Below are 21,392 nucleotides of genomic sequence, written 5' to 3'. Positions count from 1 at the left end.
GACTCCGACAGTACAGTACAGGGACAATCACCTCAGGATTGTTTTATATGTGCATGCGTAAGTAAATAGGTTCTTGCGAAACCGCACCTGCCTGATATTTCAACAGGTGTGTGTTTCAAAGTGTAAAAACATACGCAATGTTTGTTTTATTAACCGATCTAAACACATTGATTGGACGTGATATAGATATCGGAATGTGTATAAACTTTAACTCGTACTAGGTGATGGTTTCCGTACATTAATGGTACTAAGTGATAGTTTCCGTATATTAATGCAGAATAGTATAAATGTGAGATACCAGTTGCAGTCTTTAGTATTGTGTTCGCTCCTGTTCTATTGTACTCTGATATAATGAACAGGTGTTTATTCAGCATTGTAATAGAAACTGACAGTAGAAACTGGAAACATTAAGTTTTTCATTTGCGTATCCTCTTTGTTCTCAATTCAAATATGCTCACAGGTGTGTCAGGCCTCATTTATGAGGGTTCCATTCTCAAATATATTTTAATTTTGACTGTTTTACTTATAGTCTTATGATTCCCTCCCACAATAGACCGATCTGGCGTGATATACTTGAAATATGTGATACCTCACAAACTCGTGGATCTAGGAGTGTACTAGCTAGCGTTGTGATCTACATTCAGTTGCTGGCGATCTATAGCACGTTTTTTTCGATACGTTCAGCCTATTATCTGTATCTTCAAATGCTATCAACTGGTTGTAACTTATGACTGTGATGACGTAATTATTCTACAGTCCATCGATGATAGCTTTGTATTCCTTATGATTCAAATTGACGATATGGTTACACTATTGCCGATGTGACGCTACTTTTAACCCACTCACTCTAAGAGTGTAATAGCAAATGATGACTTTATAATTTCAATGCACCATTTTATAGTTGCAAATCAATACACGTCGAAAACCCTTGCTCACTTACGTATGTCCCTATGTAAATCAAACTTTCTATTAAACAGAAGAAAAATAGACTCGAAACTGAGTATAAAAAGTCTACGCACTGAAAAAGGTACAGGGTTACATCATAACGCGAAATTGTATCACGTTTGTCTGTGGTTTCCCTCCAAAACAGCATATCTATGTCAACAATCGCTTCATCCAGTTTCGTTCGAACCATTAGTAATGTGTGTGCAATCAGTCGTTTCAGCTTGTGATGGAAACACAGTGTAGTTTCATAACAAAACGCCATATTATATGTTTGTCATTTGAAAGGTGTCCACATGGACACACGTACTGATATTGACATTCAAGTTTTTCAAAAGGGACGTTGAGTACATCTTTTCCTAAACGAAGTATATATGACAGTCTGTAGTGAAACATGATTCTGGTGAATATCATACCAAATATACAACTATTGTACTATGACTTTGTGCAGAACTTTGTTCGATGGTCCGATGTGAAAATAAAGTAAACCGTTCACTAATATGTGTTTAATGTGTTTTTTCCATTGTCGAGAGCACTGTTATCACATTTTCATATTAAACCGATGTAATACATACCTTACAACCATCTGGGTGCGGTTTAGCACTGCACACCGACACATTACAGCTATATGTTGGTGGTCTGTAAATAATCCTCTATCGTCCTCCAGGAAAATAACACCTACAGACACAGTGTTACCACTGAGGGAGCAAACAAGTGCATGTCTGTGGGACATGTTTCAACTTTATTGCAATAAACACTGTTTCCACATACTTAACATTTCTCGACCTCTAAAATGTTTCTGCATTTTGGACATGGTGGTATGCTTGTGTATGTGTGAGCGAAATCCATGAGATTTACACGAAGATACACGTACATCAGGTTCTCATTAGTTCATTAGCAATTGAAGTGACGATATGGGTGTGAGACCTTGGAAGCCCGTCAAAAAAGAGAGCTTTGAACTGCCACCCATCGATCACCTTACATACAGATACCATGTTTCTAAGTCTGAAACGTTCTGACCTTAACTTCAGACGACAGGCAATTATTATATCATTTTAACGCCACACCTATTTAGATAGCGCTCCAGAGTTGCCTTCCTTGACTGGCTGTTTATTTTGTTGACTTCCGGCTATCCTGAAAGTTGAATGGCGATTGAGGCACGATTTGCTCGAATGTTCCCGACACTGTGTCAGTATACAATAAGGCTGGTTGTTGTGTTGAAATCACACGGAGTTATATTGGAGTTTTGTGCTTCTGCCTGCCGACATCGTCTGTCTGTCAAATCATCTGACCTAGAAGACAGACGCTTCGAGCTTCACCATTGACTTTGTAAACTACCTTCAGTTAGTATATCTGATCTCACTGTAAGTGTCAAGATTCTGGAAACTTGATATTTAATATCTGTGAAACATTACTTTCGACTTGTTACCCAATTTCATTGTAGTAGAAGTCTGTATTGTAATTCATGGTAACTTGCCCATTGTTATTGTTGAATATGTTAGTCTTGTCATTGTTATGGTTTGCTGGTTCAAAGGGGATTTCTTATTAATTAACCGTAACAAGTGGCAAATAAAATGACTGCATTTATTCAATGAAAGAACATGTATTTGGTTGCTGTCAAATAGAGACAGTATTCATTTGATTTGTTTGATTGTACATTTGCCTTCATTTTGGCACACTTATGTGTAATGATCAAGGTTTTGGATTCGCGTTACTTCATTCTGGAATCTCCTAGGTCCACGTAAATATTCTTCCATTTCGTCCATGACATGTTGGCTAACTGGCCCGAAGTACATCAGCTGAAAATATGCAGAAGTATTCGTGACTAATGCATGGAAAACATAAATTTGACAATAGCAACCATCTATATATACCGACACATCTCTCCAAGCGTAACTTACAAAATGATGACACAATACGAACTCACAACTTACCAAATACTCAAAGATCGTCTTTCCACTTTTGCTCTATAAAATATGATATATTTTACGTGCCTGCTCCATTTTGTTGTCTCAGAAAATTCATCAAAGGCCAAACTGAGCAGGAAGAAATTGTCAGAACTATCTCTTAAGGTTCTTTGTTAAAAGTATTACAACTGAATGTTGATTACATGTCTGCCCGAGGAAGTAACAATATCTGATTATATGGTCAAACTAATAACATATTACGTTTTAAACATCGGTTGCAAAACACCCCACAAAACACTGGGTTATCTCTATTGAAACAGTCGTGGTATCACTGACACTGGAGCAATAAATTTCACATGGTACATCCCTCCTCTTAAATATTAACACCGAAGGCTCTTTAAGACTGTCCAACAAACTTTTATCTCAGTAATTAATAGACAGATCCAACTGTTAGACTAATATTACTTTTAATACAACGCTTGTGACGTTCTGACACGTCAGAATAACGTCAGAGTCTAACTAATAGGTGGAAACTCTTCCGAGAAAGAACCAATTGGCCCCGAAATTTTGGACCCTCACTCTTCCTCATCTTCAGTTGCAGACCTTACCGAAAATCCTGTGTACATTTTGTTTACTTCTATTTATGAGGAAATTTGTGATTTACCTTTAGAGAAACGGAGGCCAATTAAACAACTAAACGTGTCTTTTCCCAAAACAGAAATTGATTTACTAAATGAAATTATCTCTCTAAAACTTTCTGTGGACTGTTCATTACATGAAATAAATTCCTGCGTCTATGCTGCCGCGCGAACGTTGGAGGAACTTCACACAGTTTCCAAAGAAAAATCTTCTACTACTAAGAACGACAAACCAAGAAAAAACCGGTTTCAAGTGAAATTAACAGAAACTAGAAAATATATTTCCTGGATAGAGCTGTGCCTCAAATTACGATCATTAGGGAATCCCATGTCTAAACGACAAAAGGCAATTTGGAGAAAATTAAAATTACAGTACAAGACAACAAAAGAAAAGGTACTTCTCCAAATTGTCGATTCCCTTAAGGCAAAAATAAAAGTTTGGACAGAAAGAAAGAAAAAAATGGGAAAAGAGAAACAAATTCATCAAGCAAAATAAAATGTTTAGGAATAATGAAAAGCAATTCTATAGGCAACTTAAAACAAGTGGTGATGGTGGGCATGATGAGCGGCCTCCCATGGATGCCAATGAAAGGTTTTGGAAACAGTTGTGGTCTGTACCCGGCAACTGTAACCTGGAAGCACCATGGGTAAGTGATTATGACCATGCAATGCATGAGAAAGTAACTAGGTAGTTTGTCTGTTACCTCTCACCAGATTGCCTGAAAACTGTCATTAAAAAGTCCAAATCTAATACAGCTCCAGGGCCTGATGGCATTCGAAACCGGTACTGGAAACTGTTCCCTTGTGTCCAAACACCATTACTTCACTGTTTCAATTCTCTTGTGGACACAGGTGGTGTTCCTCCGTGGTTCTGCAAAGGTCGCACAATACTCCTTCCCAAAAAAGGAGACGTGACGGATCCAAAAAACTTCCGCCCTATCACATGTCTAAATACCCAATATAAATTATTCACAGGGTGTTTGACAAACCTCGTGTCATCTTACTGCTCTTCCAATGAGATAATGTACAGGGAGCAGAAGGGGGCGGGAAAGGGATGTTGGGGGTGCAAGGATCAACTTCTTGTACAGAAAATGATTTTGGAAGAGGCTAAAACCTATCACCGCAACCTCTCCATGTGCTGGATAGACTACAAAAAGGCATACGACTCTGTCCCTCACGAATGGATTCTGAAGTCTCTTCAGTGTATTGACCTCCCTGAGCGATTACTTGATTTACTCAAGTCTTTAATGAGTTGCTGGTCGACTCAACTTGAGATGTACTCACAAGGGCAGGTGCAGACGTCGGAATCTATTCCAATTAGAAGGGGGATTTTCCAGGGGGACTCCTTTAGTCCTTTGCTTTTTTGTCTGTCTCTGAATCCTTTGAGTTTTCTGCTCAATAGGGAGGAGGGTTATCATCCCGGACCTCCTCAGCACAGATCCCCAACACCTCTTACTCATCTCCTCTACATGGATGACATCGAGCTCCTTGCCAAGGGAGAGACCAATTTGAAAGAACAGGTTCTCCTTGTCGAGTCAGTCTCTAATGATATAGGCATGGCGTTTGGACTCGACAAATGTAATACTCTTCATTTGAAACGTGGCAAGGTAACTAATGATGGATCGGTCAAGTTACAAGGGGGAGGAGTTATTGAACATCTTGTGGAAGATCAGGCCTACACCTATCTTGGAATGCAAGTTCGAGACAAGCTCCAGAATGCCCAGATTCAAGATAAACTTCGGGCCGAGTATAAATCTCGTTTAAAGAAAATCTGGAGTTCAGAGCTAAATGCTCGAAACAAAGTCAAAGCCACCAATACTTTTGCTGTGCCAGTCCTCTCCTATTCCTTTGGAGTAGTTGATTGGACAAAACAAGACACCCAGAGTCTTGACCGCCTGACCAGAAGGATCATGTCTGATAACAGAGCACACCACCCTCGTTCCTCTCTTAATCGTTTATATATGCCAATCAATTCAGGAGGTCGGGGTTTGATTAATGTGGAAGCTCTTCATGACAGAATTTTATTGTGTACTTTTGCACATATTTATTTGTCAGATGATCCTCTGGTGATGCACGTTAAGATTTATGATGAAAGCAAGGAATTCCACAGCTACTTTAAACGTGCCAAGGTTGTTGGACACAATTTGAAATTTGAAGTTGATTTTGTTGATGGCGATGTACTGCTGGACGGTAAAGTGATGGGAGTAAACCAGGTGAAGTCTTTCACCAAGTCTGCCTAGAGTCGGTCCTTTGTGGAGAAGCTGTCTGAGAAGCCATTACATCGTGTGTATATGCAGTGTGTGGAACAGAACAGCAATCCAACCGACTCCTTCGCCTGGATGAAGTCGGCTGGTCTTAAATGTGAAACTGAGGGTTTCCTTTTTGGTGCTCAGGACCAGTCACTTCCCACTCGCAATCGCCAGAATGTTATTCTTAAAGAAAATATCAATATGAAATGTCGTCTTTGCAATCAATTTACAGAAACTGTCCAACACCTTGTTAGTGGATGCCCTTCCTTGGCACAAACAGCATATCTTAAAAGACATGATGGCATGGCTCGCTGCTTTTATTATCGTCTCCGCCATGCCTGTGGCTTTGACTCCGAGGTCCATCCATGGTACGACCCTGAGCATGTCCAGGGCGTCCTGGAAAATGACAGCTACAAACTTCTCTGGAATAGGCCAATATACAGCCTGAGACGAATTCCAGCCAACAAACCTGATCTTGTCCTTTTTGATAAAGCCAATGAAATTATTTATATCATAGAATTTTCTGTCCCTTTTGACAGCAATGTGATTGGCAACATTCAGGAAAAGCATGATAAATATGCGGACCTCGCCTTTGAAATGTCTCGCTTACATCCCAAGTACACTGTCGTCAGGCTCCCCATTGTTCTCTGTGCCCTTGGTTTGGTACCTCCTGATCTCTTGGCGCAGATGAGGAGAGTGCCCGGGTTCTCCACCGGGAGCACAGCCCTTCTGACAATCTGGGTAATGCAGAAGGCTGCAGTGTTGGGGAGCCTCCATATTCTCCGAAAAGTTCTTGGTGGGTTCGACTAGTCAGTGTTTCCTGGGAGAAGTCCCATTCGCTGTCTGGGCTGCGTGTAGAGGGGGCGAGGGCCCTGAGCTGATGATGAGCCTCACCGGCCTGACTGTGCCAGGATCACCCGAACCCTCTCTGCTGCATATCGATCTGAATCTGTAAAACATAATAATCTTAAACTGTATTTCCACTTGAGGTAATAGTACTTAGATTGCTTTCTTTTCCTGGTTTGCAGTTTTCGACCAACGTGTCACTGTTTTCATATTTCAGCAGAGTTTTGGATTTGGATTTCTTCATCAACCTTTTCATTGTCTTGACTGCATTCCCATTTGATTGTGGGCATCTTGGTGAAGACATATCATGATGTAGTAAGTATTACTGGGCAAAGGTGGCAACAAGTATAAGAACTGAATGGCGGGCCATTGTCTGTGATACAAAATATTAAAAAAAACAAAACAATGACAAAACATCTGGAATTACATGTGTGACATATAGTTACATTGTTAGTCTCGTCTATCAAATTAAAAGAGATCACATGCCATCTTCTCCATTGTCTGTGCTGAGAGTGGTTTGCTACCTTGCTGTTGCTGCTCAGTCTTGCAAATCTCACACATACTGATGAATTCGGTCAGATCCTTAACCATGCATGGCCAGTAGACCAGTTTTCCTGTCTTGTGACTGCACCCGTTAACTTCAGTGTGACTTGAATGCGTCCTTTTGATATTCAAATGTTGGATACTTGGTACAGTGACAACACGTTGACCTTTGAAGATGATGCCATCTTGAACTGCGAGTTCATCTCTGAAATTGAAATAGTCTTGGGCACACCTCGGAAGACCATTTCTTGTTTCATGCCATCCATTTTGGATCAGTCTGTTCATACCATGGTCAGCACGGGTAGCATCTGAAAGTTTCTCAAATGACTTGTCCGAGATTGAGACATACTGCTTCATGTCAATGGCTTCATTGTCTTTTCAGTCGGGGATCTGATAGAGACGACATGGCCAGTATCATCGTTGGAGGATCCTGTCTGTGGTCGGCTTGCACGACTGAGGGTGTCTGCTGCATACACCTCTGTACCTTCCTTGTAAATGTCTGTGGCATCAAACTTTTGAAGTTTCATCAACATCACCCGGCACTGTGTAAGCTCCTGTCCACTGCTTCTAATGGTATGTGGTCAGTGATGACATGTACTTTCCTCCCGTATGTGTAAAGTTCAAAGCATTCAACTCTGAACACAATAGCGAGCAGCTGCTTTTGGATCTGAGCATAGCAAATTTTGGACGGTTGTTCACCATTCCAAGAATACTTTGTACTCCTGTTTGTTTGATGGGGCTGGCATTTTTGCCAGCTGCCTCCACTTTGGATGGATCAATCTTGAGACCATTCTCTGTTAAAACCTGTTAAAAACTTCCTAGTTATTGAACGTCAGGTAACGCCAGCTTGAATTTGGACTTGCTAAACTTGATTTTCTTCTCCCGACATCTGTTCAAGAAAGCTGTAATTTTTCTATCATGGTCGTGATCAGCCTCCTCCTCCGTCTGTCCAATACCATTGATCATAAGATCATCATGTATGGCTTTCAGTCAACCTAGATTCGTCAGAGCTTCATCCATCCTTCTCTGAAATTCCTGGGCGTGGGTGATATTTTAAGGGCTTCGTCAATGTTCTACATCTGCCCCAAGAAGTCTTGAAGGTTGTCAGTAGACTGCTTTCCTTGCCCAGGGACATATGTCAAAATGTTTTTTGTTTTTTTTGTGCATCAGTCAAAGTGAAGAAACGAGCATTAGATAGTTCTGTCAGAATGCCATCAATAGTAGGTATTTGATAATGACACTTTTTCAAAGCTTTGTTCAATGGTTTTGGATCAATACACATTCATATTTTTCCACTTGGTTTGGCAACCACCACCATCACAGAGATTGATCCTATTGCTTCTGTGACCCGAGTCATAATGTCTTTTTGTTGAGTCGTTCCAGCTCATCTTTCAGCTTTCCGTTCATAGCTCCTGGAACGTCCCAACTGGGCGTCTTGACAAGCTCAACATCACCGTCTACCTCTAAGTGAAAATCACCTTCCAGGTTGCCCTCACCTTCACATATAATCTTTGAAATTTGCTGAGATGTCCTCCTGTTTGTCCACTGATGTTAATATCTGACAAATGTTGACACGTTATCTCCATTGGACCAGTCCTTGTATCATTGATACAGGGAGGAAGCATTCACCCACGTGAAGGGAACTAAGCTCTGAACTTATATATATTAATTAGTTTGCTGTCGGACGTTATTTCCGGCTGCAAATTACGTCAGTGCCGGATAAATTTTAAGTCAGTCTGACATGTGTCAGATTCGTGTGGTGCGACTATCGGACGCCTGGTGGCAGTTTGATAAGGTTTGGATGATTAACAGTCATCATCTGACGCTCATCTTATTGCAATCTGTTGTCTGCTCGACGCGCCTGATAGCCACCCATCACCAATTCGATTCTCATCAGGGGGTAACATTATATTTAACACTGTCTGATTGCTGTCCATTGTGACACTCGAGGTTAACCCCTCATTAACTCCACTGCCATCGTTCGGCAAGCAGTAACATCAGACTACAAATAGAGGATCAGCTGACATTTAGTCCGCAGATTTTCATCGGACACTACAGCAACAAGATCCTGGAGATGAATCCAAGAATGAACAGAAATGTTCGAGGAGAGACGGCAAAATCGACCTGCAAGGTACCCTGTGGTGTAGGACAACTTGAGACCAGGCTGGAGAACTGTGCTGGGTGGTAACACCCTTCGTTACTCTTGGTGCGTGGCTCTGGAGTAGTTCATCAAACGATTCTGGCGCTCTTCAGAAATGGAAGAATGCTATTCATTCATTCCATCTATAAGCTTGCAGCCGTGATCGAACCCAATAGCGATGTAGCCTTCTATGCATCTTCTCAGGATCCCAAAGTCATTGCAGGTCATCTTTCATCCGATTAATCCGATCAAAGTTGGATCTCTATAGGACCGAAAAAAGGGGACCCAGAAAAGGGTGTTGGGTGAATTTCGATTGGAACTCATCGGAACGCTGAAATTTTGCAAAACTGGGATCAGATGAGGTTCCGATGGTCAGTGTAATATGGTGTGGGTTAAATCTCACGAATGATCCTTAAATCATGAACAATGTCTGACAAACATCAGTTTATGAATTGCTATGAGGCTCGTCGTGATTAAGCATATTCTGTCCTATCGACGGCACCCATCACAAATACATGCAAAGGCAAACCAACTTTTATGATGTATTGCAATGAAACTGCTCACCTCAACTGGAAATACGGCGAGAGTTTTGAAACATGTTTGTTTCTGGCCTGATTTTCGAAGGGCTACATCTTTCTCGAACGTCCACTTCAGCATTTCATTGTACTCAAGAGTTGACAAATCTGAGAAAAGGAAGAATAATGTAAGCTATTGTCACGTCCACTACAGTTTGCAATAGCTCAAAAACTGGTAAGCTGGGAAAGCTTTGACAAAACAAATTGCAGGCAATACTACAGATACAGCATATGCTTCAGTGGTCACAGAAGTGCAGTGTCTTTAAAAAATTGAAATAATAAGTACAGTGCATTTGTTATGTTACCACTCATATCATTACTGTCCCTTTGCCGGTATAAATATACGCAGAGATAGCTGTGTGCATATGAACGGCTCCATGTTTTGATGCACAAGTAGAAGTCTCCTATCAAAATGTTCAGCACGTGTTTGTAAAATGGTAAAGGGCAATACTAATGATATCGCTACAAGTGCATTTCAGCGTGTCATCCAATTAATTGTAACTCCAGCCATGATGCAGTCATGCACATTGAAAGCCCATCTAACATTACACGATTTCAAGGAGGAATACATACCGCACCATATTGCTCGTTATCTGAAACTTTATACTTATCAGATTGTTAACATTTTTGTATTTGTTTCATGACGCACGGCATGTGTTTGGTCTATTAAACTGAGTGAGTGAGCTGTCTAAATTACACATATATGTCCCAGATAAAGGATCTGTGAATGATGATACACAGGTAAATAGTGGAACCACGAGAGACTGAAATCTGCGATTGTGTGACATATGGGCTTGATGTGCAAAATGCAGGTTAGTTGTCATCGCTTAAATGGTAATATGGCAAATCATTTTGCTGTGTTCAGTTTATAATTCATTTATTAAGAGGAAAGCATTGAGTGAGTGAGTGAGTGAGTGAACAGGCTAACACATAACATGACATAATGATCTATTTATTCATTGACACACTGATATCACATCAATCAAAAAATACCAATATCCCTTACTTATTTTGGCCGGTATATTAGAGATTGGTAGCTCAAAATGTACTGTGAACATATTGGAACTTACATACCCTCTCATAAAGAGAATGTTTTAACAATATTTTAAACTCTATTAGGACACAGCCACGAACAGTCTCGGTTGCTAATCTAATAATGCAGCACTAATTAAAGAGTGAGCGAGTTAATACGTCACATCGGCAATATTTCAGCCATAGCGTGACAAGAACATTTAATGCTGAAATCGAATATATGTATTTCATAAACACCTGTCGTCAAAGGACTGTAAAACAACTAGAATATCACAATTACAATTAAAACTAATGTGGAAAGTTAAAACTAATATCACTTTTTGGACGAGACAATAAAAAATACGGGCTATATATCACAACCGACTGAAGGAAGATCACCATATCAGGCACTAATTAAAGAACATTACTTTGATCGATTTACAAGAGGCATTAGTCAAGACTTTTCAATAAATTTTATCTATTGAAGAAAGCAATGATTAAATGAAAACTGACTCTGAAATGTTTATATCTCTCAAACACTTTGTCTAAATCTTGGTCTTCAGTGATAACTCCATGGAATATTCACCCATTGTGTAGCAGACATTCGAGGATGGATGTGGTGAATGTAATCGCCCATATGCATTGTTCACTCACTAGTTCCATGGTATAATCCCACGGTTATTCTACACTAAACGTATAATATTCTCCAATACTTTCAACAAAAAGCATGTCATTTACATGATGTTGAGGTGATGCTTATTACACATAGAGAACACTAAACGACCTTCCGTGTAATACCATTATTATGAAACGAGCCATAATGAATATGGTATTTCACGGAAGGTCGTTTAGTATTCTGTTTATTACTCGTTAACATAAATTGACAGAAACGAAATTGCCTACAGTCTGAGGACTCTCTGCAATTCGGCGACTCAAGCAAGGTGTATTAAAACTGCAACAGCCACATTAGCATTGTGACGTCACAACTTTGAACCATTTTGACGTCATACGTCAAGTGGTATTACACTAGTGTAATATTGCCGTAAAATATTAGACTGCAGTATCTTCCACGGGCGAGTAATAATATTTGATATTCTTAATACCTGTCTTTTTACCAGTGTAATTTACAAAAAGGTGATATCATTCTTATGCTTTGGGGAAGATACTCTGGGCTTCAGGTACAATTTACCTCCTACAAGAAGTGTCTTCCTGTCCATAAGTAGATCCTCATCCTCAAATGATGACGACCACATATCGTCGGGTATGGAGACACCGAGCCCCTTGGCGAAGTCACCGCATTGGTAGAGGGACACTGCGCTGAACTCGTATCCCTTCCTTGATAAGAAACCCGTCAGCTGGGACCAACTTCCTGGTTTCTCAACGTCGAGAACTGTAATGTGTGCATTTGGAATTATTCAACAATCTTTCATTCTTCATCTTTTATTGAGCATCGCTTGTCCTACTTAGTGAAAACATCTACTTTGTTACACTGCCATATTGATAGATTCTACAAACCGGTTACAGTCCCCTAAAAATACAGAAACTGGAAAATTATGTCATTCTGTTCCTATGACTTTCAGCATGTGGGCCCGTGGTGTCTTAAATACATGTGTCCCTGCCCCCCAAAGTGATCATCAGAATCAAGGTGCAGGCAAGTACCCAAACACGAATGGTGTTGTCACTTGCATATAAAATGTACAGTTACCTTAGAGTATTGACAAATATTGGACTTACCAAGAAGAATTCTTGGATTTCCGAGCTCCTGTGAAACAAACGGCGATTAATATGAATATGATGATTTCGTGGGTCCCTTAGCTTATCTCCTTGACATTAATATCGTTTTCCTTTCCTTTTCTATGTAAGGGTAGACATTCCAGTGTATGCCTGATTAGATTCAATATACACAACCATTTACACGGCTGGCTAATCAGAAGTGATAGGGATTGCCTCGTCCTTGGTATTTATCAGAAGAACCATGTATCATAAGCATGATGCGTAATATTATAGCATAATATTTGCTTCAAAGCATTATACAGACCTTAAATGAAAACAGAACCTTGATGTCAGTAAGATCGTTCACAGTGTCTTTGATTTGACGTATCTCAGCCGTCTCGTCCCTCCCCTTCTCGGGAGGCATATAGATGTTCACTCTATACAAGTGGGCGTCTCTGTCATCACCCAGTACCGACAGTGGGAGGTACAACAGGCAAACAAAGAGAAGCATCATTGCAAGTCGTTATCTGTAGCACAAAAAGGAATCTGTGATCAATCAAGGCCTCTTGAAACGTGACTTATTACATTGAGAACTCGATGAAAACTGTCAGACAGATCGAGAAATGCAGTGTAGACAGCCATCATTTCCCGAAGCATCTATTGATATGCCATGGCAGCGCTGCTAGTCTATCTAGTAATAGTAATCCAGTGTATTGTGCTGTCTAGTAATAGTAATCTAGTGTAGGGTACTGTCTTGTAATAGTAATCTAGTGTAGGGTACTGTCTTGTGATGGTAATCTAGTGTAGGGTACTGTCTATTGATAGTTATCTAGAGTACTCAACACTTGCTAAGGTGTTAGGAACAAACGATACAAATACAATGCAGGTATGGAATCCGAGAAGGGACATTGTCGCGTTGTCGCCCTCTCAAAAACAAGCAAGAATTAAGCAAAGCGCGAAAATGCGACAATGCATTGTCCCGATGTTGCGTGTCGCGGTTCGAATAACATTTTCTCTGTTCCTCTAAAGTGCGACATGCGACATAGCGACAATTTTCAACGTCAAAATATGTCGCGTTGTCGCATTGTCGCCCTATCTAAGATATGTAAGAATTCACTCAAACGGGACATGCGACAACGCGACAACGCGACATTTCATCATCGCGCTTTATTAAAATATTGACCATAATTTGCATTTAACAAATTGACGAAAACGCGACACGCGACAATGCGACAAAATATACTTAGCACTGTCGCCCTTTTCTGTTACCGGTGCGCATGTGTAGAAAGTCAATTAATCTAAGCATGCGCAGAAAATGTTAAACTCTATTTCAGACTTCACTGGTCTTTCGTTACCTCCAATGTTTTTTAAAATGAAGTAGTGCCCGAAATGGCAGCTGGGCTGCTTTTCTTGAGCTTGTTTTACATATTGTAAATGTAGTTAGCCATTCAAGTGTGCTCTAGCAGCAAAACGAATTATTAGCGCAACTATTCATTGTAATCACGGTACACTATGCCCTTGTCATTCAAGGCGGGACAATTTCACGTGCAGAGTTATTCTCTTAGTCACACCAGACAACTATAACCATAAGTTCGAATCCCAGCACCAGACACATGAATCACTTTGGACATTTCGATGACAGGTTGTGATCACAGGTCGTGAAAAACTAAAATATTGTTAAAATTCATCAACATCATGTGTCCTCGAATGGGTCACTATGTTCCATAATGTGGCTCCCGACAGTTTCATGGTACAGTCCTGTCCGACGCTGATGAATTTGTCTGAGATCTGCCTCTGTTCGCCCAGCAGTGGATGGATACCCAGTAGAATGAGACATCACTTAACCATCCGGCACCTCAAAGACAGTTTAGGTCGGCTTTGAACGTGATAATGGGAAACCGCCTTACAAATGGACTGTTATCATTGTGATATACTATCCCAAGAAATAAACGCATAGACGAGAAATCTGTTGCGAAAAATTTCAAACATGAACGCCTTACAAATGGACTGTTAGCCGTAGGATATTAGAAACAATGCCATCACTTGGTAGAGTTGCTTACACGTGTAGAGGCAGAAACCAGTTTTCCCTCCCTCACTCCACTCCATTCCGCTCCACTCCTCTCACTCTTCCGCCGCTCAACTCCACTCACCCAAGGTTTATTAGTAAATAGCAAGGTATAATGTAATTGTGATGTATTGTGATGCCCGTTTTCATTTCTGTGTGAATCCTATTCTATTAATCCTGCACATAGCCTGATTCACAATATACCTCATACATTTCTCATACGGATACTATATCCAGCGATACACGTGTACTTGCATCGTTTCAAACGGTTGCTATATCATAATAATTTGCAGCAAAATGGGCAGCCTGAATACTACCATTCCATAAAGCAACGACTTTGAGCCACTCTGGACTTCACGGATAGATGTACGTTCATTTATTATTGTTCTGATTTCGATCCCTGGGTATCTGAACTCTTTGAAAATATCGAAAAATAATCATGCTTGTGATAGTTTGTTTTTTTACATTCCGCTGTTACGAAAAAATGTTTGATGAAATGTCGCATCGTCGCATTGTCGCGTGTCGCGCTTTGTTAAAATATTGACTGCAGCCTGTATTATAAGATATTAACTAAAACGCGACGCACGACAATCCGACAATGCGACAATGCGACAACGCGACCTTTTGATGAAATGTCGTGTTGTCGCATTGTCGCGTGTCACGTGTCACGTGTCACGTGTCGCGTTTTATTAGTTACGGCGGAATCCAAAAACTATCACAAATATGATTATTTTTATATGCATTTTAAGAGCTGAGATACCCGTGAATCGAACTATGATAAATGAACGTCCATGTTGCCGTGTAGTGTGTGGGTTAAGAGTGCGTGGTTAATGGAATGACGTGCTCAGACTGTCCATTTTGCTGAAGAATATTATGATTGAGTAGGTGCATGTTTGAAACGATACAAGTACATGAGTATCGCTGGATATAGTATCCATATCAGAAAGTATGAGATATATTGTGAATCGTCTCATGTGCAGGGTTAATAAGACAGGATTGCAACAGAACTAAAAACAGACATCCCAACTCATTATTGTAATGAAATACCTTGCTAATTTGCGAAGCTTCCTAAATCTTGAGAGAGTGGAGAGGCGGCGGAGTGAGGAGTGGAGTGGAGCGAAATAGAGAGGAGTGGGCTAGGGAGGAGAGGAGAAGAACGGAGCGCTAGGGGAGAGAAGCGGGACGAGGGGAGAGGAGAGGTGTGGTGTGGAATGGAGTTGAACTTTGCAGAGTAGGAAGAGGTGAGGGAGGGAGAGTTGCTTTCTGGCACTTCAAGGGTACGCAACACTACCAAGCCATTTAATCGTTTCTAATAAACCATCCCTGCAAAAGAGACGCATAGGCTATTTGTATTTTTACAACTGTAGTAATTACCTGTCTTGTTCACACAATCGTCAAAATATGTAACAATTTACTGACTGGCAATAAAAATCAAGATTACTTTCCGAAATTGGCATTCGTTTTGAAGGCTTTTCAAAGTCAAATCACTACGTCTTGACTCGACACGGAATATCGTCATTGAAAGAGTGCATGCAGGAGATTACCAGTCTTCTGTGGCCAGGCGTCTGAATGTTAGTCTGAGCAAGATATAATGACTTGCAGCTCGTTGCAGCCGAACAGCTATAAGAAATCACCGGCCCCGTGCTGGCAGACCTCGAGTTACCACTGCAGCTCAAGATCGGTACATCCTGGTGCTACAGTTGCGTGATCGTACTCCCACGGGTGAGAGCACAACAGCCAGGGCACTTGGGCTTTAGAGGATGTCAGATCATAGTGTACGGAACAGGTTAAAAGAAATTCGTTTGAGAGCCAGAAAGCCCGACGTCAGGGTCGTGCTACGTCGTCATCATCGCGCTCCACGTCTTCGCTATGCACTAAAGTCTGTTTATGGACGAGTTATACATGTTTGACATTTTTTCGCAACAGATTTCTCGTATATGCGTTTATTTCTTGGGATAGTATATCACAATGATAACAGTCCATTTGTAAGGCGGTTTCCCATTATCACGTTCAAAGCCGACCTAAACTGTCTTTGAGGTGTCGGGTGGTTAAGTGATATCTCACTCTACCTGGTATCCATCCACTGCTGGCTGAACAGAGGCAGATCTCAGACAAATTCATCAGCGTCGGACAGGACTGTACCATGAAACTGTCGGGAGCCACATTATGGAACAAAGTGACCCATTCGAGGACATCACCTGATGTTTCTGCCGATGTGGCTTGAATTTTAACAATATTTTAGTTTTTCACAACCTGTCAACACAACCTGTCATCGAAATGTCCAAAGTGGTTAATGTGTCTGGTGCTGGGATTCGAACTTATGATAATAGTTATCTGGTGTGACTAAGAGACTATCTCTGCACAGCAAATTGCCCCGCCTTGAATGACAAGGGCATAGTGTACCGTAATTACAATGAATAGTTGCGCTAATAATTCGTTTTGCTGTTAAACACACACTTCATTGGCTAAATACATTAATTTTATATATAAAATAATTTTCAAACCAAAAATGAAGGTTTGCATTAAGTTCAAGAAAAGCAGCCCAACTGCCATTTCGAGCACTACTTCATTTTAAAAACCATTGGAAGTAGCAAAAATACCATAGAAGACTCTCTAGGCATGCGCACCGGTAATCGAAAAGTGCGACAACGCGACAATGCGGCATTTCAATGTGTCGCATTGTCGCGTGTCGTTTTTTAGTAAATGATTTGGTTTTTTTCTTTACACATCTTAGACAGGGCGACAATGCGACATCGCTACATATGTGACGTTGAAAATTGTCGGTATGTCGCGTGTCGCACTTTGACGGAACAGAGAAAGTGTTCTTCAAACCGCCACACGCAACATCGCGACGATGCGACAAATGGGCGAAATGGCGCGTTGTCGCATTCTCGCGCTTTGGTTAATTTTTGCCTCATTTTGCTTGTTTTTGAGAGGGCGACAATGCGTCAACGCAACAATGTCCCTTCTCGGATTCCATATGCAGGAGAGATGCAGGATGCGCATTTCTATCTTCGTGTAGACTTTGCGACTTTTACTTAATGTGAACAACAATAAGGCATTGGTATACTATGTTCTTTAAACGCCATTTTCACTTTACGTTTGTACCATTCACTGTTATGTATAATATCAACGGTTCTCGTGACAATATGGCTGAAATACTGCCGGTGTGACGTTAAATATCAACTCACTCACTCACTTTACGATTGAAAGATTTGGGAGGGACATATATCGGTGTCAGCCAATGTTTATATGACAGTGAATATTTTAGAGGGCATCACAACTTGCACTTCCTCGTGATCATGGTTGTTTGTATTCGCTTTTGAAAGATGATTTATGTATGACGTGTACAAAACCGGCTAGAAACAAAGACTAACAATTAGGTGATGAAAGATGGTTGTCAGAATTAATCGTTTACAGTGATTTATCGGTCACCTTGAAAAACATCAAAATCAAGAATGACACCCTATGCATGTGACACCCTACTGTATTGTGCACGGGCTCCCCATGCATTATGTTTAGTCCCAGGGGTGGTGGTGAAGGAAAATGGTTGTGCGTTTATAAGACGTTTTCCTTTGAAAAGTTTCTTAGAGCTTCCTATGCAAACTAAAAGGTTCCCCTACATTTTTGATGAGTATCCACAGTAACTTTTGAAAATACATTTTCAGTCAGGTGCAGCGATAGACTGGTGGCCAAACTGGGTGTTCGTCACACTACTCTCGAGTTCCAACACACACACACACACACACACACACACACACACACACACACACACACACACACACACACACACACACACACACACACACACACACACACACACACACACACACACACACACACACACACACACACACACACACACACACACTGTCTGGCGTCCACTACCGTGATGATGTAGTAACAGAACTGACAGAAGTTATTTACTTACCTTTACGTCTGTCGTAATGAAATCAGCAGGAACACATAACGTCAGAAAGTCACAGGCTTATATACACGTAGCTGGTATGCAAATGACAAGATATCCATCACTACACATAATAATACACACTGTGACTATCTTCAGAATCGTTATGTATGAGATCACCATACTAGGTAACATGGTGTTTTGTGCTGGTTCCTGGGGCGTTCTCGTGACGGCAACTGAGTCTAGTGCTGGTTTCTGGGGCGTTCTCGTGACGGTAACTGTGTCTAGTGCTGGTTTCTTGAGCAGGAAATCAAGACAGTTACATAATTCACTATGAACTGTTAGGAACACATCAGTCAGTAGTATACTAGTGCGTTTGGTGACCGACGATAATGAATACATTATGGGGTGAGTGAGTGAGTTTAGTTTTATGCCGCACTCAGCAATATTCCAGCTATATGGCGGCGGTCTGTAAATAATCGAGGCTGGACCAGACAATCCAGTGATCAACAGCATGAGCATCGATCTGCGCAATTGGGAACCGATGACATGTGGCAACCAAGTTAGCGAGCCTGACCACCTGATCCCATTAGTCGCCCCCTGCGACATGCATAGTCGCCATGTAAGACAAGTATGGGTTGCTGAAGGCCTGTTCTACCCCGGGACCTTCACGGGTGGAATACATTATGGGCAGCATTACGTTGTTTCTTCGGTGAAGTACCACAAAACTATGCACATTAACCGAGTCTAAAATAGCTAAAATCCACATTCGTGTTGCAATGAATAAAGTGATATATAATCTGCTGAGGAATTCGTCGGATGGGAATAATCTGCTTTTTGGTTTTCACGACTGTTTCTGCCTGAGCCAGGGTGAAAGACAAGTATTTTATTAATATGGCCTTGTTTGACTTCTGAGATACAGCATGTACAGATAGCATACACGTGGCTGGTATCAGTCACTAACCAGGCTGTTCCAGTAGATCCAGTTCGGATTCCTTAAGCATGAGCTGAGGAGTTGTCAGTTTGGTATAGTTGATGAATGCATAGAAACAACGTGTATCTAAATGCTGTTCATTCTTCGCTTCAGCTATTAGCAAGATGTTACGCAGCCTATCTATATATCAATGGATACATTTCCCATAAGCAAGATAAGCTATAAAACTTGAAACTTTACTGCAAAAGTAATGCTGACGTTGACAGTGTTGGAACCACATACTGGAAACTGGAACATCCCATTATGCATTCAATCTTTTTCGTAACTTACGGATGCACGATTACAGCTAACTGAAGGCAGTCTGTAAATAACCAAGTCAGGTCCCTGGCAATCATGTGACTGGCATCATGAACATCGAAATGTATGAACAAAAGACTGTGAATTATTATTTAAAGTATAGATGAAGAATACATGTGTTAAGAGTTCTCAAGAGTAAGAGTAATTTGTTTTATCACACCAGGGAGAAATTACCACAATAGCGGCGAGTATAGATTTTTTTTCAATATTAAATGTGGGAATACAGACTCAGCTGCAGGGTGAATGGGTGAGGGAAAGTATAGCTAAACTGGAGGAATAGTCGTACATGAAGTGTTCACGACAATGAGAAGATTGAGGGATACACACCACGTTTGATTAATTCTTTACTCGCCAGTGGGAATACACGTAATGAATGGGCTGTGGGGAAGTCTATTAATGTTTAAGGCGTTCGCTCGTCACACAGAGGACGTGAGTTTGATTAATCCATTGACACAATAATTTAACCACAAATTATTAAAATACATGTATGTACAAGGCATATGAATAAAATCATGGATTAAATCCATGTTCTTTAAAACAAACAATAGTTGAAATTAAACGGAAGTGGAAAGATCCTTAAAAGGTTTACTTTGAAGTATTTATCCCAGGTGATGAAAAATCAATACAGTCAAGCACGGCTTGGTCATGAGTCTCTCATCACAAGGGATGCAAAATGGAGGATCCTCGCCGTTTATTAAAGATTTTATTTACACTAGGGGTACAAATAGATTCATCATTTATTGATCCCGTCATTAACTCTACTCATTTCGACATTTAATTACCTTAAATCGACCGTTTAGACAACAGTGCACAATCTCTCCCGCGAACGATATTTCAACCAGAGGGCCGCTCCTCCAAAACGTAATATGAGGTGTACCTGCTGTATGGCTGCTGTAGTATTTATCTACATTTCCGAGGGTAAATTATCTAGGTTTGTCTAAACCTGCAATCGCGACAACTGTTTTGAAAAATAAAAGCTTTATGTTTGCACAATCTACTGCCGTTTAATTTTGCCCCCTGCTTTGCTTATTTTCCGAGATACAACATGTTTTCAAACTCGATTCTTTCAAAATCGCTTGTTTTAATGGATATAAATCATTCTGTAACAAGCGATATCAAGCAAACTCTTTTTGGTCATGATTCAAAAACATATGTAACTACAAGTAGGAAGTAAATTGATCCTCTAACTTGATGAAAACAAACCATAACCGATCATCCGCCAGTCTGAGAATAAATGCTATTCAGGATTGTTTACACCGAATTACAAACTGTAAACTACTTTCTACTGGTAGTACAATATTTATTCAATTGATAGACAATAGGATTTTGCATGACACTACTTATATAACATAATAACTTTCACTCTTGAAAGCGAGGTGGGTGGCAATATAACACTACTTACAATATTATTTTTCACTTCGAGCAAAACCTCGATCGTTTCTGAAGAAGAAATCCGTATGTTACAAGTTGTGTCATGCAAAATCCTTTTGGTTATCAATTATTTACCAGTAAGTAGCTTTGATTTTTTAACTCAATGGAAACAAATCTAAAGAGCATCCTCTATC

General features: G+C 40.6%; 1 protein-coding gene across 1 annotated transcript; it reads right to left on the bottom strand.

The window, feature by feature from the left end:
• Positions 1 to 2,512: 2,512 nt before the first annotated feature.
• On the bottom strand, positions 2,513 to 18,773 carry LOC137256300 (uncharacterized). Its single transcript, XM_067794048.1, has 6 exons — positions 18,561 to 18,773; positions 12,890 to 13,091; positions 12,586 to 12,613; positions 12,041 to 12,241; positions 9,830 to 9,948; positions 2,513 to 2,741 (listed from the first exon to the last, which is right to left on the bottom strand). The coding sequence occupies exons 2-6, from the start codon at positions 13,076 to 13,078 to the stop codon at positions 2,622 to 2,624; spliced, it is 657 nt and encodes a 218-aa protein (XP_067650149.1). The 5' UTR covers positions 13,079 to 13,091; positions 18,561 to 18,773; the 3' UTR covers positions 2,513 to 2,621.
• Between the last annotated feature and the right edge of the window lie 2,619 nt (positions 18,774 to 21,392).

The sequence above is a fragment of the Haliotis asinina genome, chromosome 11, assembly GCF_037392515.1.
Source record: "Haliotis asinina isolate JCU_RB_2024 chromosome 11, JCU_Hal_asi_v2, whole genome shotgun sequence".
In the NCBI taxonomy this organism is placed as follows: domain Eukaryota; kingdom Metazoa; phylum Mollusca; class Gastropoda; order Lepetellida; family Haliotidae; genus Haliotis; species Haliotis asinina.
The sequence above is the reverse complement of the archived record's forward strand: the minus strand, read 5'-3'. Positions and strand labels throughout refer to the sequence as shown.

Excerpts from the sequence above, each read along its gene's own strand:
- LOC137256300 (XM_067794048.1), bottom strand. The coding sequence starts at position 13,078 with ATGATGCTTCTCTTTGTTTGCCTGTTGTACCTCCCACTGTCGGTACTG. Across the intron at positions 12,614-12,889 it reads AGGTTCTGTTTTCATTTAAG|GAGCTCGGAAATCCAAGAAT; the intron begins GTCTGTATAATG and ends TTTGTTTCACAG. Across the intron at positions 12,242-12,585 it reads AAATCCAAGAATTCTTCTTG|TTCTCGACGTTGAGAAACCA; the intron begins GTAAGTCCAATA and ends CACACATTACAG.